General features: G+C 36.6%; 3 protein-coding genes across 6 annotated transcripts in view; 2 read left to right on the forward strand and 1 right to left on the reverse strand.

The window, feature by feature from the left end:
* The first annotated feature begins 128 nt into the window (after positions 1-128).
* si:dkey-197j19.6 (uncharacterized) lies at positions 129-6,608 on the forward strand. The gene is made up of 8 exons (XM_052558127.1): positions 129-271; positions 2,548-2,688; positions 3,080-3,166; positions 3,406-3,493; positions 3,573-3,669; positions 5,414-5,735; positions 5,835-5,883; positions 5,961-6,608. Exons 1-8 carry the CDS (start codon positions 194-196, stop codon positions 5,999-6,001), a joined length of 903 nt encoding a protein of 300 aa, XP_052414087.1. The 5' UTR covers positions 129-193; the 3' UTR covers positions 6,002-6,608.
* Positions 6,609-7,205: 597 nt separating this feature from the next.
* Positions 7,206-21,800, forward strand: pfkfb4b (6-phosphofructo-2-kinase/fructose-2,6-biphosphatase 4b). Of its 2 annotated transcripts, none has more exons than XM_052558126.1 (14): positions 7,206-7,369; positions 16,043-16,159; positions 16,238-16,334; positions 16,440-16,506; positions 17,200-17,274; positions 17,377-17,433; positions 17,585-17,706; positions 17,814-18,021; positions 18,111-18,257; positions 18,335-18,439; positions 18,533-18,662; positions 18,739-18,801; positions 20,375-20,439; positions 20,520-21,800. In XM_052558126.1, the coding sequence occupies exons 1-14, from the start codon at positions 7,321-7,323 to the stop codon at positions 20,577-20,579; spliced, it is 1,362 nt and encodes a 453-aa protein (XP_052414086.1). In that variant the 5' UTR covers positions 7,206-7,320; the 3' UTR covers positions 20,580-21,800. The 2 variants fall into 2 exon arrangements, with proteins under 2 accessions (XP_052414086.1, XP_052414085.1); XM_052558125.1 differs by lacking the exon at positions 7,206-7,369 and adding an exon at positions 13,545-13,768.
* A 112-nt stretch (positions 21,801-21,912) lies between these two features.
* Positions 21,913-27,916, reverse strand: part of itpr1a (inositol 1,4,5-trisphosphate receptor, type 1a) — a 29,651-nt gene continuing 23,647 nt past the window's right edge. For all 3 annotated transcript variants that reach the window (XM_052558123.1, XM_052558122.1, XM_052558121.1), the window contains 10 exons: positions 27,721-27,843; positions 27,442-27,617; positions 27,139-27,303; positions 26,728-26,917; positions 26,536-26,625; positions 24,661-24,773; positions 24,415-24,580; positions 24,157-24,317; positions 22,641-22,802; positions 21,913-22,452 (listed from right to left, as the gene is read on the reverse strand). In XM_052558123.1, coding sequence (XP_052414083.1) covers positions 22,366-22,452; positions 22,641-22,802; positions 24,157-24,317; positions 24,415-24,580; positions 24,661-24,773; positions 26,536-26,625; positions 26,728-26,917; positions 27,139-27,303; positions 27,442-27,617; positions 27,721-27,843 — 1,433 coding nt within the window. In that variant the 3' untranslated portion in view covers positions 21,913-22,365. The remainder of the gene's footprint in view (positions 22,453-22,640; positions 22,803-24,156; positions 24,318-24,414; positions 24,581-24,660; positions 24,774-26,535; positions 26,626-26,727; positions 26,918-27,138; positions 27,304-27,441; positions 27,618-27,720; positions 27,844-27,916) is intronic.

Raw genomic sequence — 27,916 nt, forward strand, 5'->3', positions numbered from 1 at the left:
TTTTATGTACAGTATGAAGTATGAATGTAGAAATGACTTGTGTGTGTTGTGTGAATATAGGCTAACTCTGTTTTCCTGTTTTCTGTATTCCTGACACCAGGGTATTTGCATTAGGAAGTGTAAAGCAGATGAGAAAACAGAAAAAGCACAGTGTAGAAAAGAATCGTCAAAGATAGAGGATACGAATTTTGAGATGTCACAAATGTTGAGTGCATTCCTGTCGACTCGTGAGAATGGGCTTCTCTTCAGTTTAATAAGACATGACTGCAGTGTGAGTTCACTTTTTAAAAAATACTTTTCCTCATCACTTTAATTTATTTTGTTATATATTATCGGATCTAAATACCATAATTATTTTGTAATAATAAGAATAAGAATCTATACTGTGTACTAGATTTACTGTTATTGGATTTAATGTGTTGCTTGAGACCTATGTCAGTCTATGACATAACTTCAGAAAAGATATTTAAAAAGACATGAACTTTTACTGAAACATGTTTTTATTTTATATATATATATATATATATATATATATATATATATATATATATATATATATATATATATATATATATATATATATATATATATATATAGCCTATATTTGATTCAATTTTTTAGCTAGTTGTCAGAGCAACAGCTCTCATTGATGTTCAAAAATAACTAAAATTAAAAACTGAAATAAATAATAATATATAACTATTTTTATAAATAAAAAATATGACAAAAACTACTAAATTAATATCTTAAATTAATATGAAAACTCAAAATAGAAAAATAAAAACAAATTCTATATATTAACAAAACTATAATAATATCTCAATGATACTAGAATAACAGTAACTGGGACACCCAGACACTTGGCTGGTGTTTTATGCTATTTCCACACACTTATTTCACTTTATCTAGGATACACAACCTGATCCTAACCACTGACCACTGGTTTTTCTGGTTTATAAACACTTGGTGGTTGTTTTAATGATTCACAGATATAGAGCCTCAGAGGCCAGTCATAGTACAAACTGTTTTTCAAATATGCAAATGGAATATTTCCCACAAAACTGCATGTCTGTACAGACAAAAATGTACTAAACAACCACTGTCTGTAATGCAACTGGATCTGTATTTGTATTTAAAAAACACAGAATTGTTGATGTTTTTGCAGATTTATTAAAAAAGAAAAACTGAAATGTCACATGGTCCTAAGTATTCAGACCCTTTGCTGTGACACTCATATATTTAACTCAGGTGCTGTCCATTTCTTCAGATCATCCTTGAGCTGGTTCTACACCTTCATTTGAGTCCAGCTGTGTTTGATTATACTGATTGGACTTGCTTAGGAAAGCCAGGCACCTGTCTATATAAGACCTTACAGCTCACAGTTCATGTCAGAGCAAATGAGGTCAAAGAAACTACCTGAAGAGCTCAGAGACTCTGAATTGTGGCAAGACACAGATCTGGCCATGGTTACATGTTCCTAAGAGCACTTTGGCCTCCATAATCCTTAAATAGGAGACATTTGGGACGATCAGAACCCTTCCTAGAGCTGGCCGCCCAGCCAAACTGAGCTGTCGGGGGAGAAGGGCTTTATGGCAGAGTAGCCCGATGGAAGCATCTCCTCAGTGCAAGACACATGAAAGCCCCCATGAAGTTTGCTAAAAAAAAAAACACCTGAATCTGATGAAACCAAGATAGAACTTTTTGGCCTTGATTCTAAGCGGTATGTGTGGAAAAAACCAGGCACTGCTCATCATCTGTCCAATACAGTCCCAACAGTGAAGCATGGAGGTGGCAGCATCGTGCCGTGGGGGTGTTTTTCAGCTGCAGGGACAGGACGACTGGTTGCAATCGAGGGAAAGATGAATGCGGCCAAGTACAGGGATATCCTGGACGAAAACCTCCAGAGTGCTCAGGACCTCACACTAGGCCGAAGGTTCACCTTCCATCAAGACAATGACCCTAAGCACACAGCTAAAATAATGAAGGACTGGTTTCACAACAACTCCGTGACTGTTCTTGAATGGCCCAGCCAGAGCCCTGACTTAAACCCAATTGAGCATCTCTGGAGAGACCTGAAAATGGCTGTCCACCAACGTTTACCATCCAACCTGACAGAACTGGAGAGGATCTGCAAGGGGGAATGGATCCCCAAATCCAGGAGTGAAAAACTTGTTGCATCTTTCCCAAAAAGACTCCTGGCTGTATTGGATCAAAAGGGTGCTTCTATGAAATACTGAGCAAAGGGTCCAAATACTTGGGACCATGTGATATTTCAGTTTTTCTTTTTTTAAGGTGCAAAATGTCAACAATTCTTTTGTCTTTCTGTTAATATGTGTGTACATTGAGGGAAAAAATTAACTTAAATGATTTTAGCAAATGACTGCAATATAACAGAGTGAAAAACTTAAGGGGGGTCTGAACACTTTCCATACCCACTGTATATTGTGTGTCTGTGAATATGCGCTTTACACTCAAAAGTATATGTACACCGACTCCCTGTATATTTATTTATGTGTGTGTGTGTGTGTGTGTTTGTGTACATTACAGGTTTTAGCATGTGGTATTGTCCAGCTGGTAATGGCAGCCCCTCCACAGAAAAAGGAATGGAAAAGTCTCAGTTCTGGAGTACTCTGTCTGGTGCAAGATAAATCTGTGCACTCAACATTCATGAGATCCTACAGTCTTAAGGTGAGGCTGACAGATTTAATACAGAAAGAATCAGAATTTCTTGGAATCAGCAGTGGAAGCAGTTTCAGGAAATTTCTTAAATGAAAACATTGTCACTAGATTGTGTAAACTTTACTTTGAATTCTAAATTTATTCTACATTATACAAATGATACATCAGTACACACAATCTGTTTTTATATATTTCAGACAAAAACACCACATTCTCACAAATGTCATTACACTCCTTCTTTTTTTTTCTCTCTCTGCACATTCTCAGAAATGTCTTCTACAAAGTCTCTATTGTTTTTTTTTGACCCACTTCCACCACTTGTTCATGTGCAGTGTTTCTACTTTAGACTCTTAGGCCGTGTCATGATGTGTGACCATGGTATTTCTCTTTCTCTTTGCAGAAAGCCAAGCTGCAATGGGAACAGGAGCTGTATACACCATTTGAATACACAGAAACTTGTCCTTATTTCCATACCTTCCCTGGTGATGTGAGTGACACATTAATTGCATTGCATGTATGTGTAAGTGTTTTTATATGCATCCATATGTGCACGTGGATCTGTATGCTCAACCAAGCATCTTAAATCTGACAATTGACTTAAAAAAATGTAAAAATGTTTTGTAGGGTTTAGGCTTAGGGGATTATAAAATATCATTAGCTCAATGGAAAAGAACAGAAGTCAATAGAAAGTCCTCATCGTGATAAACCGAACCTTTGTGCATACAGGAGTGTCAGATAGGAATAAACTTTGCGGATGAAGATGAGGCCAAGCAGTTCTACATTGCTGTGCAGAAGCAGATCAGTGATAACAAAGGTCTGACACTCTGAACTCTCCTTGGAAATCACATTAAAATAATGAATGTTGTGCCAATGAATGATCCTGTCTTCTCCAGCATCTTCGGGACTTACACGCAGATACAGTGTGGGCAGTGTTTCTGACTGGAAAGAAAAACTGGACAGTTGTCTTAGAGGAAATGAACTGCACAAGAGGTGAGAAGTAAAACCGAAATAGACCGGCAACCAAATATAATGATGTGTTTAAAGAATGTTTTTATTTCAGTTTATATACTCACAAATGTTTTAATTCAATGTATCACTTTCTGTTTATGTAATTGTAAGATTGATTGCAATTTCTGAGTTAAAATGTTGAAGGGTATCCCACAGTAGTATTCAGAGATGTATAAAGTACTAGAGACCCATACTTGAGTAAAAGTACAAGTGCTCTATCCAAAAAGTGACTTGAGTAGAAGTTGAAGTGCTCTTTAAGCACCACACTTCAGTAGAAGTACTAAAAACTTTCAACATTTTTTGTACTTAAGTATTGCAAGTAGTCTATTTTAAAATGTACTACTCAAGTACTGAAAGTAAAAGTAGAAGTATTGTGTTATGTAGCTATTAAATAAAGTAGTCAAAAGTTTGAACATATTGTTTTTACTATTTCAAATGATTAACCTAAAGGACAATCACAATTCCTTTGACTGTAACTTCTTGTAAACAAAAAACAGTTAACTTACTAGGGTTAGTGAGCCCAATTTGCAAAATGATGTCATTAATAACTTACCCTCATGTTGTTTCAAACCAGTAAGACATCAGAGGGTCATTTAGAATTTTTTGAAGCATCAAAAATACATTTTGGTCCAAAAATAGCAAAAACTACGACTTTATTCAGCATTGTCTTCTCTTCCGTGTCTGTTGTAAGACAGTTAAAAACAAAGCAGTTTGTGATATCCGGTTCGCGAACGAATCATTCGATGTAACCGGATCTTTTTGAAACAGTCCACCAAATCGAACTGAATCGTTTTAAACGGTTCGCGTCTCCAATATGCATTAATCCACAGTTGAATTAAGCTGTTAACTCGTTTAATGTGTCTGACACTCCCTCTGAGTTCAAACAAACCAATATCCCGGAGTAATTCATTGACTCAAACAGTACACTGACTGAACTGCTGTGAAGAGAGAACTGAAGATGAACACCGAGCCGAGCCAGATAATGACTCGTTCACGAGTCAAGAACCGTTTCTGTCAGACGCGTCCGATTCGTGAACCGAGGAGCTGATGATACTGCGCATGTGTGATTCAGTGTGAAGCAAACCGACACACAGAGCGTCTGAACCGAACTGAATCTTTTGGTGATTGATTCTGAACTGATTATGTGTTAATGTTATGAGCCCAGGTGCAGTCATTGAAAAGGACGCCATTGCATCGAGCGCAAAAGAATCGGTGAACTGTTTTCTTCAACTGGTTTATTGAATCGAACTGTCAGAAGAACTAACGTTACTGGTCATCCGAGAACCGATGCAACCGGTTCTTGACTCGTGAACGAGTCATTATCTGGCTCGGCTCGGTGTTCATCTCTCTCTTCACAGCAGTTCAGTCAGCACGCACAGTCTTCTTAATCGCTCGTTTCGCTCAATGATGTGGCAGCTTCATCAAATCTGCCATCTACAGTTCTGGCAGTGGTTTGTAATGGAATGATTCGTAACATTATTATAATTGTAACGAGTAACGATGCAGCACATAAAAAAATATCGGAGTAAAAGTATTAAACTCATCGAAAATATGTACCGAAGTAAAAGTGGAAGTAGGAGAAAAAAATAATACTCTAGTAAAGTACAGATACCGCCTTTTAGTACTTAAGTACAGTAGTGAAGTAGTTCTACTTCGTTACTACATCTCTGGTAGTATTTGAATTTTTTTTTTTTTTTTTTTTTTGTGGCTTTAATTCTGGCCATAGGCTTTCACTCAGAAGTTCACCCAGAGTTCCACAGCATCTTGATTCAGACGCAGCACTTCCAGAGAGCAAACCCACAGTTGCTAGCACAAAGTCCATCCAATCACATGACTCCCCAAAGACTCTGTCTGGTGTTAATGAAGAGTCTGTGTTGCTCGCCCAGAGGAAAGGGCCACTACCACCTATTCCCATTCATGCCAGGATAGCCAAGTTGAAGTTGAATTGCAATGTTAGTGAGCAAAACTTTGACTCCACTATTCCCGTTCCATCATGGGTGCCATCCCCTCCATTTTACCAGGCCCCTGCAGTCCCTCCAAGTTCAGTTGTAAGTACTGTATGTGCTCTTATATTGTATGTTATACAGAAATGTGCGTAAATACCTTTTTTTTAATTTAATTATTTTATCTCAATGTGTTTGTTGTAGATTAAAGATCCCTACTCTGCTGGAATGAAGCACAGTTTTCATTATAATGGTAACTCCTCTGTCTAAATGTAATTCAACTCAGTTTTCTCTTTAAGGAATATGTCAGACATGTTTCTATATTTGCAGCTGGCATCAAGGAGGAAACTGGCTATGATGACTGCCTTTAAAACCACCATCATCTCCATTGTTTAGGACTTTATGACTCCGCAACGGTGGGATGTGGGCCACACAAGCACTTAGACATGGAAAATATCTTTATTAATTATACATTTCTGCAGAACAACTATAGTTTAAGAATGATTAACGTTGTAATCAAAACTAATAAAAACAACAGTGGCTCATAACAGTTTATGAAACAAGATATATCCAACCATAATATGCTTAATCTCTTCTCTGAATTAATTTCACTTGTTCTAAATTCTTACAAACGAGTGTCCAAATACATTGTCTTAATTTTGAACTGTATCTACTGTTTTAAAATTTGAACAAATTATTTTTTGTGAAACTTTTTGCTTGAAAGTGTACTTAATGTTGTAAATGGATTATCTTCCTAAAAATGAAAAATCTGGGATTATTTACACTGCCATTCCAAAACTGCATGATTTATTTTCTTTTATGGAACATAAATGGTGTTCCGGTGTTTGGTCCCAACATATATTTTGTTCTCTGCAGAAACCGTTTTGGATTAGAACAACATGAGGAGTAAATGACTGAATTGTTTTTTTTTTTTGGGTGGAGTATTCCTTTAAAAATAAAATGACAGTTGATTTTCTATTATAGGCTACACTGACTCTCATACAGTTTAGGTTAGGCTTAACTATCCAAATACTTTATGGATCATAGTGATTTACCCCATTTATGTAAGTATAATCAATCAGGTGTTTTGTTAGAGGTTTAATAACCGTGCTAGTCAATGACAGCACAAAATGTAATATGTTCTGCATGATAGTGACTGATAAATCAACAGCTTTCAGATTTTGTCCCTCACTGATAGATGATATCAAAAATGTCAGCTTTATCATCATATTCTGCCCTTGATTTTAAGTTGTCCCTTTGCGTGTGCATTACTGGTAATGAATGCACATTTACAAGATGAACAGTATGTACAGTTACTTTAAGTGGATTAGAATAAGTGAGTGTAGAAAAAAGAGAGACATGTTGGCACTGTACAGTACTTCTCTATTATTCTCAGCTCATTTGAATGAATCTACCCTTTAAAAGTAACTCATCTAACATTACACAGCGAGAGTGAGTGTAATAGGCGTTACTCTGCCCTCGATCTGTTCCTCTGAAGTCAGGGACTCCCATGACGCTGTTTTTAGACGCGTGTCTGTTATCTAAATACACACGCAAATCCTGTATATAAAACGCCGTGAACCGGTGCGCTTCTAAACATTGTTTCCACGAAGCAGCGGGGACGAGCACAAGCTCTTCCACACAGTCAGTCCGCGCCTGAACACGTTAGCTCTTTATAACAACCTGGAAGATGAGGAACAGTAGCTGCTTTCGAGACGGACAAGACCGCGACGGGACAGGTAAGACATGACATCTCCCCTAAACCGTGTTTCTCTGCGGCCGGTCAGTTGTATTTGTCACGACCAAATGAAACTGCAAACGCTGTGTGCCCGCGGAGAATGTGTTAAATACAAAATTATTGTGTCTCTAACAATGGAAACAACATTGTTACGTGAATACTGGATTTTTTCAGTGATTTGTTGTCAACTTAATTTTGTGACCACTCATATTGTACATTGTTATTATACAGCTATTATGTTATTCACTTTATTGATGTGTTGTTGTAATGCAGACTACTAATGGGCAAAGTAAACTAAATCGATATTTCAAACAAACTAAATGTTCATTTCTTGAGGAAATGAAAGGGAAATGGAAAAATTAATCGACAAACTAATTTATTTTGTTTTTGCAGTGCCCAAACATATGTATTTTGTCTCTTGCTGAAGTAACTTTATATTATATTCAAATATAGTTGCAGTATGGTTTAAATGAGAATTTGCAATGATCAAATGTAGACACTCCTATGGGATAAGACAGCTGGCATGAGTATGCACGCAAGAGAAATCAGTCAAAGTGATGGATGTTAGAGTGGGCCATGAGAAATTTTGGGAAGCCTTTTTGTGTGTGTGTGTGTGTGAATGCCTTTCACTGTCTTAGATAAAACTGCATGGTATTCATGCTTGGCTTAGTCAGAGTTGCAGCTGCGCTGTCACTCGAAATAAAACTAAACCATGATACAGATGTTACTTTTTGCTGTGTGTAAAACCCCGTTAATATTTTCTGTTTTGGTTTAGTTTGAGATAAAAGGGTGGACATGGGTTTTCAAGCTGATTTTATTAGGGTGTGTCAGTAATGACCATATTGGTGGGTTACTATGGTTACACACTGGCAAAATATTTTAGGCCTTTGTATAAGTGCTAATAAATCTTTCTGTGCTCTGTGACCCATGCTCTTAATCTCTTTCTGTGTTTATCTGTGCTTCCCTGAGATATCTGCATCTTCCTTCTATTTGTTCCCTCTTTCCTTCTGGGTATATCCGCAGAGAATTGTTCCTCTTGTGGTTTCTCTTTTCCCTCCTTATGTTTATTTCTTGTGCATGTGGCATGCTCTCCATCCCCATCTTGCTTTCTCTCCCTCTATGGTTATCTGTGTGAAAGTTCAGCTCCATTCCTCCAATCCCATTTAAGGATTCAGGTCTGGCTTTGTTTTACATCTGCGTTTGTGTATATGAGTTCATGTGTCATGTCTAAGGAAATAGGCATAGTATGTTGTATGTGCAAAGTCTGCTGCATCATTAAATGCATACTTGATGCATTTTCAGCCCACTTACTCTCACACAAAATGCTCTCATGCCCTCATATTTTTTTTTTCTGAGTTTAAAAAGCTGTGATGTCACAGGCTGCTGTGTGGGCGGTTGACATCTAGGGGAAAGGGAAAGGAAAAAAATCTATTTTTGAAAAGCACAATGCTTGATATTACTCAGAAAAGCATCATTTATGTTGTTCATAACTGAACCCTTAGTCATGTTACAAATTAGCTCAAAAGGGAAATGTATATACTTTATTACAATTAATTATGATTAATTACAATTCTTTCTTTCAGCTGCCAGTAGTAACTGTAACAGAATTAAATTGCCATCAACTAATCTGTTCGTCTAGCGAACCTTCGAAAGGATATTTTCATGGCCACAGAAAATATCTTTCCTACAGTATAAATGCATTAGAGCATGTAGCTAGATCAGAGTCGTAATTGGACATTATTCACAGGCAGTGACAGAATCAGAAACTCATGTAGTCTGTGCACAAAACTGTATTAACTAAGCACTAACACACATAACTAATCTAAATCAACAAACATACAATCATTCAAACAAGTTAAATGCAGCTATGGAAAAGGAGTCAGTTAACCTTTGAGTTTTACAACGGGGTCTATAGCTCATACTAAACTTCTGTTTCATTTAGTTAAATGTACGATACTTGCATTGCCTTGGTCGTTGATGAGTGTCTGGATGCAGTCTCCAATGAAAGTCTTGATGGTTTCAAGTTTCTTCCCAGGTGGAAAGTAAAGAAATGCTAAGAGAGACATCAGCTGAGATCCTATAGGATCTTTGTTAAATGGAAAGTCAAGGCCGAAGCCTAGCAAAAACTTAAGGGTTCCAGAAGAGTCTGAATCTAACAGAACTACAGACAGGCTGTGTCGAGTAGGGCTGGGAATCGATTTCAAAAATAATCGATTACTCGATTCTGAGGCGTTGGGAATCGAGAGTCGATTCCAAATTAAGGCCTATTTGCACAGGATTATCTAGGGACTTTTGAAATTAACCCCCCTACCACCACCACACACACACACACACATCTGAATGTTGTGTGATGCATTCGCACAGGATAAGAGAAGCCTGTAATTTTACTTGAATTTACTGATTTATCTCCCGGATACCCGGATGTCAAGGCTTTGAGTGTCCCATTCTATGGTCCAGATGGATTAAAAAAAAAAAATAATAATATAGTTTCTTGCGCTGTATCATTTACATTCCACCATGTTAAAATAATATCTCAAGCTTTATGCTTTTATTTATTTATAACACATTCAAACCTTTTCAGCTTTCTTTTTTCTGCAAATTGTATGGTGTAGCAATATGATAATAATAAGCACCCAAAATACTATCAAACACTCCAATGCAGCTCCATTTTTCGCAAAAGATGGATAAAAAGGCGCATAGGAAATAAAAACCTACAAAAATTATATACGACCCGCCAAATCAAAGAGATGTCAAATCGCACAGAACCAATATTATCACAGGTCCTCTGTGTTAAGCGAAATATGGTAGGTCTTTTTTGTGGGAATTTATACTTTACAATTTACAGACATGGCTGATTCGCACTGGATTAAGATCACAGACAACCTCAGCAATCCTTACAAATGACTGGAGGTCACTAGGTGATACTAATCCCATGCGAATAGGGTTTTAAAGCATGGTATTTTTTCAAAGAGACCAAACATGGTATACGTGAGGTAACATTAACTAGTGGTCTATCATAAGCATGCATAAAACAGTGTACAATACATGAGACCATATACAAGGAGGTAATAATTAAACACAAAGACATGGGGATATGCATGATAGGAAAGTCAAAGAAAAATTTGTTTAGGAATAAATGAAAGAAGTCATTTCCTATAGCAGAATTAAGTGTGTGTGTCAAACTAAAGAGAATTTAATGGTGACATCTTTTCCAAAATGTACATATTAAAAAACATCAGATCATAATATTCAGCAAAACAGCATTGGTTATTTGACTGATGTTGTTAAAGACTTGTACTTGTTCCTTCTGAACTTGATAATGTTATCTGTATCATTTTTTGTAATTATGAATAATTATATTGACATAAATTGTATAAATACAACAAATTAGCTGGGCGTTATTTTTGTTGAGATGCATTATAAAGAGCATGTGGGGAACTATAAGATTGTATAAAGTATAAAATGTATAATAACATATATTATTATAGAATATTTTTTTATACGTGGGATCCCAGATTGGCTGGCAGCCTGAGTGCTGGGTCACTGGTTATTTAATGAGATTACAAACTCCTTGATTATATTTCTTTATCTTTTGCATTCATTATCTAAATGGACTAGGGCCCAATTCAAAAAACATCTTAAGGCTAAAAGTAGCTTGTAACTTGTAACTCTCTTTAAAAACGTTTTATTTCAGGTGTCATTACGTCTGCGTTGACTCTTGATTAGAGCTATTTTGTCCACACCCACTGAAGTAACTTACTCTATTTGGTTTCTACAGCGACTCATTTGGTGCACATCATTCTCTCTCTATGAAACCTGTAAACCGCATTCACCGGTTCTAACTCTAATTGACATCAATTTGTCCCTCTAGTCTAAGGAGATTAGTTCTCCTGACCTGCTGACTTGAGACTCTTCATCACCCATTTTATTTCTTTGCAATCTAGTTAAAAATACTGTGGTGGTTTTAAGGGTAATTAGAAAATATTACATACATTTTACAAATATCTTGATTTCACTTTAAGGTTTACTCAAAGGCATACTATACATAAACACACAATATGATTCATTATTCAACCACAAGATGGCCCTATCTGCCCTGTTTGTCATGTTGAACCATCGTCTGCTGAGGATATCCTAGGACGAGTCAGGATATCCTTAGTCCCTGCAGCAAAAAACCCAAAACAAGGGGAATTGTTTTTAATTAATAATAAAATAAAATAATTAAAACCATGTTAAATACTTGGACACAGCTGACCTTTGAAACTGTTTTATGAACAAATATAATTTGTGGATATGAATGTAAATGTTTTTTAAGTTGACCCATTGGACTGGAATATGAAGGAAAAGTAGCAGAGAACAAGAAAGGACAGCAAGTGAGAACATATGGGAAGCATATGGGAACTGTCTAAAAAGCTAAATCTGGTTAAAAAACTAATTTGAATGGATAAAATAAGATAAATAAATAATTCCCATACTTGCATTTGTACTGTTACATTATTTTAAAGATGTATACTGTTTTATTTACTATTATATTAACACCATTTTTTTATGGTGTAGAAACAATTTCCAATGCTTGCAAATTTCACAAATAATTACAAAGAAACAGCAAACAACACATTTAATTAAATGTAAAGTTTTACAAGTATCTTGTAAAACTTAATCCAAAATTATTTTTTATTGAATAATAAAAAAATATTTTATTTACAACTTTTTTTTTTCCAGTGTAGTAAAAATATAGGTGTGTCCAGACTTTGGTAGTGTACATTTGCTAGTTTTGTTGTATCATAAAATCGTATATATATATATGTGTGTGTGTGTGTGTGTGTGTGTGTGTGTGTGTGTGTGTGTGTGTGTGTGTGTATATATATATATATATATATATATATATATATATATATATATATATATATATATATATATATATATATATTAGCTAATGTTTATGACTATGTAATGGCTAAAATATAAATGCAGTAGGATAAATGTATTATTATGCCTATAGTAAACTATGTTTATATACATGTAATTGCGCAGATATCTCAAACTAAAACACCCATGTATGAGTATAGAAAGCATTTTTGTTGAAAGCACAACAGACCTGCTTCTGTTGGTGATCCTATACTTTCTATGTACATATTTATAGGGCAAAGTTCTTAGTAATATTATTAAGGTGTTTGGTGTCTAAAAAGAACAGAATGTTCAAGTCCGTAAGATGTTTGCCCCGCTGTGCTCCTCTCAGCGCACGCCTCCTCGTGCAGTCTCTCTGCCTTTCTATTGGTCGATTCCTACGGTCGAGGGGCTTTGATTGGACAAAGATATATCAACATTCACGAACCATGTGCACTTCATGTGAACAGTAGCTGCAGAACTGTTTTTCTCAAACCTCTGCAATCATTTAGGAGATTTTTGTTTACCCACTTCCTCATATGTTTTTTCTTTCTTTTTTTTCTAGTTTGCTCACACCATATAGTAGTTTTACGGTAGATTAGATACAATGCAGTATTTCAAGTGTAAATTGTGTCATTTTCAGCGATGGGTGCCCTCTAACCAAATACTAATATAATGACAAACAACCCTTGTTAAACGAGTATAACATATTCTGAGAGTGACAACGGTTTTTTAATATGCAGTGAACCATGGTGAATGTATGTTTGAAGTGAAGATGTATACGTGCATTGTGGAACAATAAAGAAAGACATTAATTATAAGACACAAATTATTAATTAAAACGAATTAATTAGACATCAAAAGCATAGAGTCATCTTAAAGTTGTCAGATGACGTTTCTTGTATAGCATTTGCATTGCTCTTTAATTCATTTTGATTGCTTCAATTGTCCTCATTTGAAAGTCGCTTTGGATAAGCGTCTGGTAAATGACTAAATAGTATGTAAATGTAATGTAAATATAATTCTTCAGCTTAATCAATATTCCGTTTAAAATAAACTGTTTTAGTTATAGAATAGTCACTAGGGCTAAGTTAATCACATTTTATTTGCTTATGTAATTTGGTTTTTAATTGTGTGATGGTTGTGATTATGCTGGTATTTAATTATTGTCTAATTATGAAACATTCACATTAATTTTTAAATATATGCTTCATTTTCTAAAGAGTGGGATTTTTTGTGTGCGAGTTTTCTGCTGGTATTACGGTACAGTCGGTCATTGATACCGCTCAGCCGATATGACATGAGACATCCCACCGCCAGCAGCTCAGTCCGCTCAGTATCAGAGAACAGCCGATCAGGTCTGAACAACCGGGTCATGTTAATACAGACAGGATGAGCTCCACAGAAGATGTTATAATGGCGATTCCCAGAGAGCTCACACAAAACCCACTGCGAAAAATATGGATGCCATGTAAGAATGGGCTACCGGATAAACACATTTCTCAGAAAAGAGGTAACGTTATGCTTGCTTTCTATAAATGACTAATTTTAACAACTAACAATGTGGTTAATGTTACATAAATCTATGGGGTTCATTTTTGTTGAAGTTGTCCCAAACGCTCTCATTTTTATTAAATCCCGCGTTATTTACGAAGTTGCATGCACGCGCATTTATAATTTATCTCTGCTGTAAGTACAAATTTAGCAGAACTCGTGTGTGTTGTATCTTTTAGGTGTCTAAGTCACCATCTGGAGTAAAAGAATGCTCTCGGGTGCGGAAGTAATGTTAATGGTGCATGTTCAGTATTTCGCAAGAATTTCACCATATGTGCTGTTTTATTGTCTCATTTAATGATTTATTATGTACTTTTTAAGAAACATATTTGTAAAAATAACATGATCGATGCTTTGTAGGGTTGCATCTAGTTCAAGCACTGTAAGTGAACCCAGTGAACCCGGGCTAAGTAAGTTAACATTAGGCGCAGCTACTTGTATTAAGACGGGAATGATGCAACCAGGATAACTTACATCGAAACCCGCTCAGCCTCAGATGTTAGGTAAACTACAGTAAGCTACATTGGAGCTTTAAGATTAACGCTGTAACTTAGTATTATCAACAGTATATTTTCTCCCAGTGTCTCTTAAGCTTTGTTTAAGAAAAAACTTGCAAGCGCAAACACTGAGTGTAACGTTATATGAATAACACGTCCAATGAGTCGCACAAAACCGAAAGTGAAATCCGTATTCTCTCCCTCCGTTTGCGTATTTACTTAATTTATCAGTAACAACTCGGCATCACGAGCATATCAAATGAATACGGTAGTTTGTACCGCGAGATACCAGCATAGCCCGAGTATTTTTTTCAGACTGGTACAGTAGCTGCGGTCATTGTGTTGCGTAGCTGGTGTCCTATTGGCTGAGCCCTGGCTGTAGACGTCTCTGATTGGTCAATGGCGCATAAACATTCGCTGCCCATGTGTGCAGCGTGTGAGCAACAGATTCCTGATGCTCTAAAAGCCCATGTTGATCATCTCATTGTTACCCTGATGATAAACATCATGACAGAGAATGGGACCTAGTGTTTGTCATTTTGCTCCTGCTTTGATAAACCAAACGAAATAGTTCATTACAGTATTCTAATTTATTGATTATATATTTCCACACTAAAAATCTTGGACGATCCACACTAATAATCTTTAGATTAATTACATTTTATATATATATTTTCGACACTGTTTCTAGATCACCAATCAAATAAAACTGACATTGATGTTTATCCTTTTTGAAGTAATTATGGAAATTTTAATATTAATTGTGCAGCATGTTTTTCTACCATATTTTATTTTAATGAAAGCTGTTTTAATGTGTTTCTTCCCCCTCAGTTTCCCTCAGGAGTTAAAAAAACTTTAAACACATGCTATCCTATCCTATTTGGGTGAAAGTGGTGTACCTTTGTAGTTTTATTCCCTCTGTTCAGTGAAGTGGTGTGGGTGGGATAACAGGGTTGTGGTCTGACTTTAGGCATATCCTCTAAATTCCTCAAGGCCTGTTGCATTCAAATGGGGAAAAAGTAACTGTGCAATAGTTGAGGGTTTTTCCAGATCTCTGTGGCCCCAAAGCTGCTGTCATACAAGATTTTAAGAGGAAGTTTATACTCTTTTAAAGAGCAGGTTTGCTGAGCGAGGCCATTTCTCAAAGACTTGTAGGGATTATATGCTGATTTTTGTGTAATTGTCTGATTCATTTTGACCTCCATGAACCTGACACTGAATGAGCTGTACGTACTCACAGCAGGATCCATCTTTAATTAGTCAGCAGAGATTTGATTCTTCTCTCAGATCACATGAGCTCTCAGTATCTGAGGAACATGATTGACGAGGAATCAGCAGACATTGAGAAGAGCTTGAAAACCAGAAATAAAGAATTTCAATTGGTCAAATACAGAAAACAAAACCATGAATAATATGCAGATCTGCAGAAATTATTTGGTTTATGCTTGTATCTGGTTGAAAATGAAGGTGAAAAGTAAAAAGCCAAAGACTTTAAATAAAATTTAACAATATCCAGAATACATTGCTTTCATTGAATTAGGAAATGTAAAAAAATCTTCAGAGGCTGTAGAGACGCTTTGTGAATGTTCCCCCAACTAACAATAGACTGCATGATTTGCTCTGACAGATTATTCGTACCAAATGAAAACAAAACAAAGAGAGTATTCACTCTCTGTGCACATAAAGCTTATATTTACAGACACATTTTCATTCTCTGTCTCTCTGTGTCTTGGCAGTTTGCATGACCAACTGTCCCACTCTCATTGTGACTGTTGGCCTGCCAGCGAGAGGCAAAACCTACATTTCTAAAAAACTCACACGCTACCTCAACTGGATTGGTGTACCAACAAAAGGTACAGTAAAATGCACTCATAGTCCAAAACATTTTTACTTCCAGTATACTGTGACTAAATCAGTGTATTTTTTGGCAGAATTCAATGTGGGGCAGTATCGGAGGGAATGTGTGAAAATCTACAAGAGCTTTGAATTCTTTCGCCCTGATAATGAGGAAGGGCTGAAGATAAGAAAGTAAGAGTCCGCATGTTTTCCATTTGTTGATGCTTGTTTTCATATATCTTTGCTGTTGTTGTGTATTTTGTGTTGTCATATGACTTATTTAATTTCTGTTTTTAGGCAGTGTGCTTTGGCTGCACTCAATGACGTCAGACAGTACCTCAGTGTTGAGGGCGGCCAGGTTGCTGTGAGTAATTTTGCATTCTCATTCATTTTATCAGACTAATTTATACACTACATTTCATTAAAGCATGCACACATTATATTGATCGAAAGTGACATTTACAACATTTATAGCATTAAAAGTAATGTATTTCAAATTAATGCTGTTTTGAGCTTTCTATTCATCAAATAATCATGTTTTTCACAAAAATATTCAGCAGTTCAGAGGTTTTCAACCATCACAATAATAGGAAATGTTAATTGAGCACAAAAAGTGTTAATTGGTCACATCAAAAGTGACCCTAAAAGTATAATGTTACAAAAAAGTTCTATGTCAAATAACTGCTGCTATTTTTATTTGCTCCTTTTTATTTTCTATTCAACAAAAAATCCTAAAAATATTAAGCGGAGCTATTGTTTTCAGCATTGATCCTGCTAAGAAATGTTTCTTCAGCATCTTTAGAATGATCTTTAGAATGATTTCTGAATGATCATGTGACACTGAAGACTGGAATAATAAAGCAGCGAATTCAGCTTGGCCATCACAGGAGTGAATTACATTTTAAAATGCATTAAAACAGAAAACATCAGTCTTAAATTTTAGTATTGTGAGTTTTAGTATTAATACATGGTGAGCATATAGCCTTTTTTCTCTTTTTCAAAAAGACTGAATCTTATTTAGGAGTGTTGAATTATTTTTTTAATTTTTTATTTTTAGGTGTTTGATGCCACAAACACAACCAGAGAAAGAAGGGCCACCATCACGAGATTTGCAGAACAAAATGGCTATAAGGTAAAACACAACGTTCATAAAAAAATGGCAATATTTTTTATAGTTAAGTGTCTCTTTAACACTTTATTTTACTACCCTCAAGTCTCCATTTAATTTAATTAGGTGTTTTTTGTGGAGTCTGTGTGTGAAGACCCCAGCATTATTGCAGAGAACATTGTGGTAAGGCAATGTTTAAAAATCGACACTTGATTCAAACTTGTAGTACTCTGGTGATTTCTAATTTAAGCATTTTTCTTCAGTACATTAAATATTATTATTTATTAAATTATCTCCAGCATTAAGTTCTCTTTTTGTGTGTGTTGGAGAGCAGCAGGTGAAGCTAGACAGTCCGGACTACACTGACTGCAACACTGAAGAAGTCATCCAGGACTTTATGAAGAGGATCAGATGCTATGAGAAGAGCTACCAGCCACTGGATGAAAACCTGGACAGGTCAGAAATCTGATTTAATTCCTTTTCTCTTTCTTAGAATGTGATAATGTATTCTATTTATGTTTTTTACATGTAGCTGCTTTAATGCTACATGTTTTGTCTTTCAGAGAGTTGTCATACATTAAAATCATGGACGTGGGTCAGCGGTATCTGGTGAACCGTGTACTCGACCACATCCAGAGCAGAATCGTTTATTATCTGATGAACATCCACATCACACCGCGCTCTATCTACCTCTGTCGACATGGAGAGAGCGACCTTAACGTCAGAGGTCGCATCGGAGGGGATTCAGGCCTGTCGCCCCGCGGTAAAGAGGTGCGTGATGCTTTAGGTGTCTGTGAAAGAGTGTCTACAGCATTGGTCATTTGGATTTCATTACCTCTTTCTTTTCTCGTATGTTGTAGTTCGCTCAGTGTCTAGGGAGGTTTATACAGGATCAGAATATAAAGGATCTCAAGGTGTGGACGAGTCAGATGAAGCGGACCATTCAGACCGCTGAGGCGCTGGGTGTAGAGTATGAACAGTGGAAAGCCCTAAATGAGATTGATGCTGTAAGTGTCATATGACAGTGTTTTCTTTCTAATTCCATTTGAAAGTACCAGTGTAGTGACCGTCAGCATGTGTGCAGGGTGTTTGTGAGGAGATGATGTATGAGGAGATCCAGGAACATTATCCTCTGGAGTTCGCCCTCAGGGACCAGGACAAATATCGCTACCGTTACCCTAAAGGAGAGGTGTGTTGAAAAACTATATTTACAGCCAACTACAAAGGAACCTCATGAAATCTTGAGAAAACTGAACATTGAAAACGTTCCCACTCTTTACAGTCTTATGAGGATCTTGTCCAGCGATTGGAGCCAGTCATTATGGAGCTTGAGCGGCAGGAGAATGTGTTGGTTATTTGTCACCAGGCTGTTATGCGCTGTCTGCTTGCTTACTTCCTGGACAAGAGTGCAGGTGTGTAGTTGGGGACATGCTATGGTCAATAAAATATTTACGTATTGTTATCTTTAACCTTTCGTTTGCCCTCCAGAAGAGCTGCCGTACCTTAAATGCCCCCTACACACAGTCCTGAAGCTTACTCCTGTGGCCTATGGTGAGAAACTGGTCTATCTTATACATTTTAGGAGCATGTGTACAGCCTTATAGTTGGTTAGGTGTGGGCAGTCGTGGCCTAATGGATAGTGAATGCTATCAGACAAAATACTGTGTCTCATGCACAATGTCAGGTCTTCTCACTTTTTATCAAAGCTTTTTGTAAGTAACATTCTGAGGTCATTTCTGTTTTTTTTTTTGTACTATCCCTTTAAGAGCACATTGACTCTACAAGAGTGGTGACACGTTGTTCTGCATTGTCCTGTGTGAAACAACAGCACTGACAGTAAAAATTATTGAGCAGTTCAACACTAAGAAAAGAACAAGGAGTGCTGGCATGAAAGGGGTGGTTGATTGCGATTTCACTCTTTTTAACGTTAGTTTGTAATGTTGCTGTTTGAGCATAAACAATATCTATAAAGTTGCAGTGCTGAAAGTTCAGTGCAAACAGAGATATTTAACTCTGGGATATTAAGAGTCTTTTAAATTCTGGCAGTTTGATGCCTACAAAAACATCTGGTAAGACTACAACGAGCTTCTTCCCAGGTCCGCTACGTCAAGTGGCCAAATAAACCCCGCCCCCGGGAACACGCAACAAAGGGGGCGAGGACAAGTTCTGCTGCTTTAGAGAAGAGAAAAAGAAAACTAGGTGTACACGTAAAAATCTGTGCATATATGAATCGCAATTCTGTTTTACAATTCTAATGGATTCACAAGTTCCAAAACCAATGTTTTAAAGCAGCGGTTCTCAATCCTGTTCCTCACGTCCCCCTGCTCTGCCTCTCTCTCTCTCCATCTCTCCTTCTCTCATTCAGGTCATCTCCAACAAACGGTTCCATTTATACACTTTTTTTCACAAAGCAATGAGAAGTGTTATACATGGATGCGCGTACGGTTGCTGTGCTGTATTAAAGCTTTAATCAGAATAAACCCGTACGTAAAAAGCTAACAGTTACAGAAGCAGTAGCATTTACAAACAACAGTGTATCTAAATGTATGAGACAACAACAAACAAATATACCATTAAGAGCCGTGCTTGCACAGCTTCTTCATTAATATTCTCTGCATCTCAGTCGGCCTCAAATTGATGAGCAATATAGAGGACATCATTGTTTACAATACAACCAGAGCACATTCTGAGCTTGAGAGGGCTGGGATGTTCAGACGCTCTCAAGGCGGTTTAGCGAATCACAACACACTGAGCCAGCTGACCAATCTCAGCCCATAGCGTATTTCTTAGGGAGGGGCTTCATAATAACATTAAAAAAATCAAGGCATTTGTCAGAGAAGGGACAGATTGGTGTGGAATAAAGGTAAAAGATTTGAAAAAATTGAGCTTTAAAAAAACCAAGCATGAACACGTTAGACTTCACCCCATAAACACAATCAAGCCTAGGGAAAAAGCCAAAAAATCGAAGAGTGTTTTGATGAAAAAATATTTTATAAAATATTTAAAAATATTTTCTTGAGAGAGCTCTTCCCCCTGACCTTTTATCTGTCGAAGAGTGGTAATAACCTGGAAACATAATTCTTGGAATGTACTTGAATATAACCTAGATTCTGTCCTGCATTAGGCTGCAAAGTGGAGTCGATCTATCTTAATGTGGAGGCGGTGAACACACACAGAGACAGACCGGAGGTGAGAAAACCAATCATTTCACATATATAAATATTAATTCTAATGATATTTGGAAAAATAATAAAAGAATTCTGTTATAGAATGTGGACATTTCCCGTCTGTCAGAGGAGGCGCTTTTCACTGTTCCAGCCCACTACTGAACTATGATGTCACATCCTGTACATCAGCAACACTCCATCAGGGTGCTCCATCCTTTTTAATGTGACTCCTCTCAATGGTTTCTGAGTGTTTAGAAACGCTGGGCAGAAGTCTGTTATGAGTCCTGAAGATGAGCATCTTTAGGCCTCATATTTGTATTATCCTTTCATGTATTATCTTCTCAATTGCCACATAGATGACTGGAATCCAGTTATTGATTAATAACCCTAGTGTTGGGGTGCGAGTGTGTGTGTGTGCGCGCGCATACACACATGTAGGTCTGTGCCAGCAATAGAGGCTGGCGTATAGCAGATTTGAAGGCGGTTCAAGTTTTCTTACATTAATTTTCTACTGAAGATTTTTGCTGGAATCATTAACATTTTGTATATGAGAATAAATAATCAGTTCTGGTGTGTCTTTTCCACATACTGGATATTTAATGTTTTATTACTATTATAATTATTATTTGCTTCTTGTGTCTTCACCTTTTATTAAGCAATATTTTACATTTCAATCATTCACACACTACAATTTAAATTAAGTGCTTTGGCTTTCATCGAGCACTAAATGCTATTCATAAAAAACAGAATACAAGACTTGGGTTAAAAAAAGCATAACTGCAGATAAATCAGTGCACATGAACTTTACTTTCGTACAGTGTTAAAACCATTGGGATATTGCAGCTCCTTTCACAATTAGGATGCTCAAAATGTAGCAAGGAACTTTAAAATACATTACCTCTGTTACATTTCCAGAAAAAAAAGCCAAATTCACTGTTTACATTTTTAAAGTCTTATTAAAATAGAAGGCTGTTTTTCTGCATGTTAAGTATACTTGTACTTTTCTTTAATAACTTTATTTTTTGCACAAAGAGTGTACATTCCTAAATCTCAACTATAGATTTGAAGTTCATTTGTGTTTTTTTTTTTACTCTACAGTCTATAGCATATATGGAGATAAAGTGAGTGAAATGTTTTCATCTCAGTTATTATCATGTTACAAGAACTGTATTTCTCCTTCTTTCTTTCTTTTATTTATTTTATTTTAAGAGCACTTCTGAGAACCGAATATTAAGAGCTCTGATTCTGTAATTTAATCTGTCCTGTGGGTCTCCGTGATCAGTAGGAAAGATTATAATAATGCGTGTGAAGCTCATGGTTGTCAAATTTGATGCACAATGTCACATTTTCTGAAAGTACTGTCATTAAAACATTCTGTCATGACCCGAGTTCGGAATTATTTATACATACTGGCGTCTTTATAGCAGAGGTGTTCCTATAAAGCGAACCCATCTTTAAAGGCAATTTAGTCTCATTCATTATTAGTTCTAGAAACTTGTAAGTGTAGGGGTTTATTAAATCTTCTGTCCATCTTAGCAATAGAAATACAAAATAAATATACAAAAGAAAAAAATACATGAAAATTTCACACACTATAATAATAATAATCTCAAACGCAATCCATTCTGATAGAAAGGTGCAAAGAAATCCAGAGTGACATAATTCCTTGAACCACTCTGAAGGCATCCTATAATACTACACTCATACACAGTGCAAAGATTTTTTCTGAAGTGATCACGTCAGTGCTTAAAAAACTGAATATAGTGCCTCATACAGCAATGAGGCTCAAAATGTCATGATTGGAGTCCTTGAGTGTACATATCCATGTATGACCAGATATGACCTCATGACTATGTAAGAGTCAATATTAAGATGATAATTTTAAGGCTGTTATGGTGTATGCTTGAATGAGACTCCATTATGTCAGTCAGGTCTCAGGCCCCACCTCTCATGCCGGCTGCTGTGGGTTGATGTTCAGGTGGCCGGGGTTTCCTAGCAGACCAATCCGCTGCTTGTGTTTCCTCTGCTCAGTCATCTGAAGATTGCCAAAAGGGATGAGTTCAGACAAGCACCATTAACTTAGAAATTCACACCTCATACCACAAATTGCCAGCTTATGACACATCTGGAATTTAGGTGTAGTACAAGCATTCCTATTGTTATTAAGAATAATTTGGCAGCCTGTGTATACATGCATCTTTATCAAACTAGTCAAACACGCACCTGCTCTTTGAGCTCTGTGAGCTGATTGGTCAGGTTGGAGACCAGCCTCATTGTGGACTCCAGTTTCTCCTGCAAACTGCGCAGTTCATTTTGTTCACCCTCACCATCACTGCTGACCAGTGACATGGCCCTCATACGTGGAAACCAGTCCAGATTGTGTTCCTGAATGGTGGTTAAAGAGGTCACGTTACTGATAAATAACATGAAAAGGACAAACCATGAATTTAATAATTAAAGATGCTTTGTGAAGAAAATGTGCAGTGGATTTAAAATACCTTAAAAAGCTATGGGGGAATATATATTGTATTTTGAGTTGACATATGTCTAGGATATATAAATATTAGGTTAATATAATTTTGGGTTATTTATTTATTCATTTATTTATTTTGGAATAAAGAGCATGATCCTTGCGTAATCTTCTGCTCTCATTCTAATTGCTGTAATATAGAGGTTATCCTCATTTTAATGTAATATGTTTTAAAATAATATGTCATTGATCATTAAAAATAATTAAAATCACAGTGTTTAAATAAAGTGATTTAGGGTCAAATTAAAATACAACAAAATTTTAAATATAACCACTAAAAAATATATACAACAAAACATATTGCTTTAATTTTTTTTGTAATTAATTTTACACTGAGAAGATGCTCAGAACTTAAAACACACATACACACAAACAGGACTATATGTATGTATACACACATACACACACACACACACACACACAATGGCCTAACAAAGTATGGAACATAAAATACATTTCAACATTTACTAATGCACTATTAGAATCAAAAGTTGTATTTGTTAACATTAGCTTATGCACTGTGAACTAACATGAACTAACAATGAACAACAGTATCTGTATTAACTAATGTAAACAAAGATCAATAAATACTGTAATGAATATTCATGTTAGTTAACACATTAAATGACACCATATTTTAAAATGTTACCAGTATTTTTTATTTGTGAACTGATGTTCAGCTGTTCTTTTTAATAGTCAACTTTTTTCATGTCATCATCATAAAAGCTCTGTAAACACTGCCACAAAGACAAAGATATATCTTTCATTTCATCAAGCTGAATGCTCCAAAAACTGATGCAGTCCTCATGTTTTCAGACCATTTCAAGATTTATTTTGACGTGTCACAAAGTAATGGTATCTAAGTGGGAGAGTTGTTTACTTACTTTATTATTAGTCAATAACACTATCATTTTCTTCATTCAGGCTGAGTGGCTGGATTTATTGCATGAACCAATCACATTCAATCATAACCAATCATATCCAATTATAATGCAATAGAGACATTGCCTCCTCTCACAGCACGTTACACTGTTGTAAGTCTATGGACTAAAGGGAGGCAAGCCTCTGCTGTAACTTTACCTGTGGGTGTCGATGTTGGACAGTGGTACTTTATAAACACAAGTGACTTTTATACTTTTAATGCCATATTTAGTAATATTTGCAGTCCTCGTAAAAGCTTTATAATAATGTCATCATGTATGTTCTCACCTTGATCATCTGAGCGACGTAGCTCTCAGGGCCTGTGTATTCAGTGGAGTCCTTGACCCGCACCAGCACAATGAAGTACAGGTAATGCCACAGGTTGTGCTCTTCCTTGATGTGCTCCTCAAACGTCACTGTCTTATTATCAAACTTATCCCTCTCCAGACCTGGGTGAACAAGCAGATAACCCAAAAAATAAATCCCCAATCACATGTGAAGGCACATTTATGTTTATTTGAGCGTAACTCTGCAACTTTATCTCACCGCAGATGAAACATGTGGTCTTGAGGATCTCCTCTTTCCTCTGCTTCTCACTTCTCAGGTCAGCAAACGTATCAATGATGACACCAAAGATCAGATTCAACACGATGATGATCACCAGGAAGAAGAACAGAAGGTCATAGACGACGCGTGCGGCGAACAGACGCTCCTGCAAACACAAATAGAGGTTTTGCTTCAGGTTTTTATGTGAAAAATTAACTATTATAATAAATATATGCATGTGCGTACCCCTTTGGATGGCTTTCGCAGAACATCTCCAACTCCGCCACCACTCCTGAGACCGTGACTCAGTACAGTGATCATACACATCCACAGAGAGTCACACGCTCGCTCTACGTCATCTATAAACACACAAAACGGAGGACCTCTATTTCCAATCACTTCCAGTGTACAACTAAATGTCAGATTAAAAAATATTGCCAAAAAAAAGTCACATACTATTTAAATAATTGGATAACATGACGGAAATAATTGAATAAGTGCTGTCCATTTGAAGTGTCATTTTAGTATTCATAAATTAATAATACGTAATAGTAATTAATAATTAATAATAATTTGAATACATTAATCAATATTGTTAATAATATAATATTCACTTAATAATAGCAGATTTAAAATACATAGCTCCGATGTTATTTTTAAAAATGACTTTTTACATTTTTTTTTTTTTTTTACTAAAAACTAGTGGTGGGCCGTTATCGCACGTTAACGCGAGACTCTTATCGGGCGATAAAAAAAAATATCGCCGTTAATCTATTCTCAAAGTTGGGTTGGGAGCTGGGTCTATACTAAGCAAGCTATGATAACTTTCACCTTGATATTTTATATAACCGACTGGCTGAGGCCAGCCCAAAAACATGCTCAGGACAGTTGACGGGCCACTGCTGCGCATCGTCACGAAAGCTTATATTTCTCACGTGTTGTTAAGCCGTACCGCTTGCAGATTTAAACATTAAAGCATCCAAACACAAGACGCATAAAAGCTGAACAGAGTAGCGCGTTAGGTGCGCACGAGAGAGAGAGGCGCGTATCACGGACAGCGACACTGAACCGAGCTCTCTTCTGCGAAGTTCACCTCGAAGTTCCTCCTGCACCCGAAAGAACAAATGCAAATCGCAGTTTGAACAAACAAAAAGATGTGAAAGACCCCAATTCAACACCATGGTGTTCTGGTGTTCAGGGCTCGCGCAGAGAAAGGCGTCTCAAAACACTTGAATACCGAATTTGCTTATTTTTGCTCTTGTGCCGACAAATACATACAAAATATGTCAAAATATCCACCTTGGAAATTATGCTCGAAAAAACTGTCAGTTATTCCTTAAGTGAAAGTAAACAGTTGAGGAAAAAAATGGGATGTGTATTATATTGGATGCGTTCATGGTCTCTTAAAATGACCGTGCCTAATTTAGCTACTGGCTGCTGTAATGTTAATCCAAGAAAATGAAAATGAAAATCACTCACTGCTCTTGACTGAATTACTTTGTAGTTTTAACAGTCAAACCAAAAATTATTCAGAAACAAGATATAATTTTTGATATATATAGCAAAACTGTAATAATGTGAGAAATGTTGAAGGTGTCTGAATAAATGTAGGTTTGATTGTATATTTCATTTTTACATTGAAGACTATCCAGTGCTATTATTTGGTTTCTGTACCTTGACACCTACAAACTTGAAAAAAAAAAATTAAACATTGGTGTGAAACAGGAGTAATGTTGTTTGCACCTTGTGCAATGTGGAATTAGTTTACAGCTTTTTCAAGCACTTTGTGATACATTTTGGAAACAGGAGATGAGCCCCTTTTCTAATGCACCACCTAACTTGATAAACCCCTTCTCAAAGACTTACTGTTTGTCAATTTTATTTGGGTAACACATATTCTGGATCCCATCAGCAGAATCCGAATGAGCCATTTTAATCTAGATAAATCTAGATTAATTTCAAGATCACAGTGAGATTAATCTAGATTAAAAAAAATTATCTACTAAAAACATATATGTAATGTTTTACTTGTCTAACATAGACATATGCCAATTATGCTTATGATCATTTAGTTTTTTTTTTAAATATCATGCAGTAGTTAGGATGAACTTTACTGCTCACCCTCCTCAACATCCGCAGTCGGACAGGAACCATTTTGCCCATTGCAGACCCCCTCAGACAGGAAACCAGAAGCTAAATGTACTCCCTCCTCTGACACACACAAATTCAAATACAAGAGAAATTATTTTCACACCCACTCTTATGACATTACTTTGTGATTTGCTTTGATATGTCTGTGTGAATGTGGGTTACCCAGAGTGCCGTTGGGGATGCGGTTCACCTCTAGAATGAAGTCATCCTTGAAGAACATATATCCAACAATGGAGAAGAGGTAGACCAGGATCAGACCCAGAACAGCCGTCAGGACAATAGAGCGGCCATTTCGAGTCACACTCTTGATAACGTTCAAAAGAGTCTCTTCCCTGTTCACCAGGTCAAACAACTACAAGCACACAAATGTACAATTAGTTAACATTAGTTGAAATTATTTTCTTCCTTCTTTTGATTCTATTTGAAATGACTGAATGCAACATGAAATTCAGTCAATATTCGGTAAATATTTTAATTGAATTCCCTTTCTTTGTATTTACACATTTAGAAACAAATTTTGGTTTTATGTATGTGTTAGTAAAAGATGTGTTAGTGTAAGTTTTTCAAACAGACCAGTAGACTGTAAAAGAAGACGTGTCCAAAAAGGCCCAGAGTGCAGATGAGAAGGTACAGCAGATGAAACAGGAACTCCTTATCCATCACCATCACCCGGTAACCACGGGTAAATGTCCCGCGGTTACCCACAAAGCTCAGCATGAACACTATTTTATTACAAACCTGCACAGACACAAATGAATTCAGACTGTCACTAGACTTGACACCACACAAGATTATCAGTAAAGAAACCGTGTGTGAACTGAAGTATGCACTCCAAATCTAACCCTCCCATGTGTATCTGTCCGAGTGTGATCTTACATTAAAAGCTCCCAGGAGTGTCAGCATATGCTGCAGCCCCACTGAGAAGCCCAGCTGCAACACACTGGAGATGACCAGCAACCGCACTGCGTTCGGCTTCGGTGACATCAACACAAACCCCAACGAGCCCAACAAACACACCCACAGCAACAGAGAAAGAGAAGGATCTAGTGAACCTGAAACACACACAGACCACATACAAGGTATAAATGTTCACGCAGGACCGGGATATTGTGAAAGAAAGCCTGACTCGTGAAGACAATACAGAGGGGAACTCACTTTCACTCATTATGTCCAGAGGGTAAAAGAACGCCACCAACAGATTAATGAGAACAGCCAGGTTAAAAGACACATTACTCCAGAACGACATGTTCCGGCTACACCAGTACAGCACTGGCTGTACTAAAAACAGAATTACAAGGATACATTTCAGAAAGGATGATAAAAAACGATCACTTTCAAACACTAGAGAATG

Source organism: Carassius gibelio, chromosome B6, assembly GCF_023724105.1.
Source record: "Carassius gibelio isolate Cgi1373 ecotype wild population from Czech Republic chromosome B6, carGib1.2-hapl.c, whole genome shotgun sequence".
Classification (NCBI taxonomy): Eukaryota; Metazoa; Chordata; class Actinopteri; order Cypriniformes; family Cyprinidae; genus Carassius; species Carassius gibelio.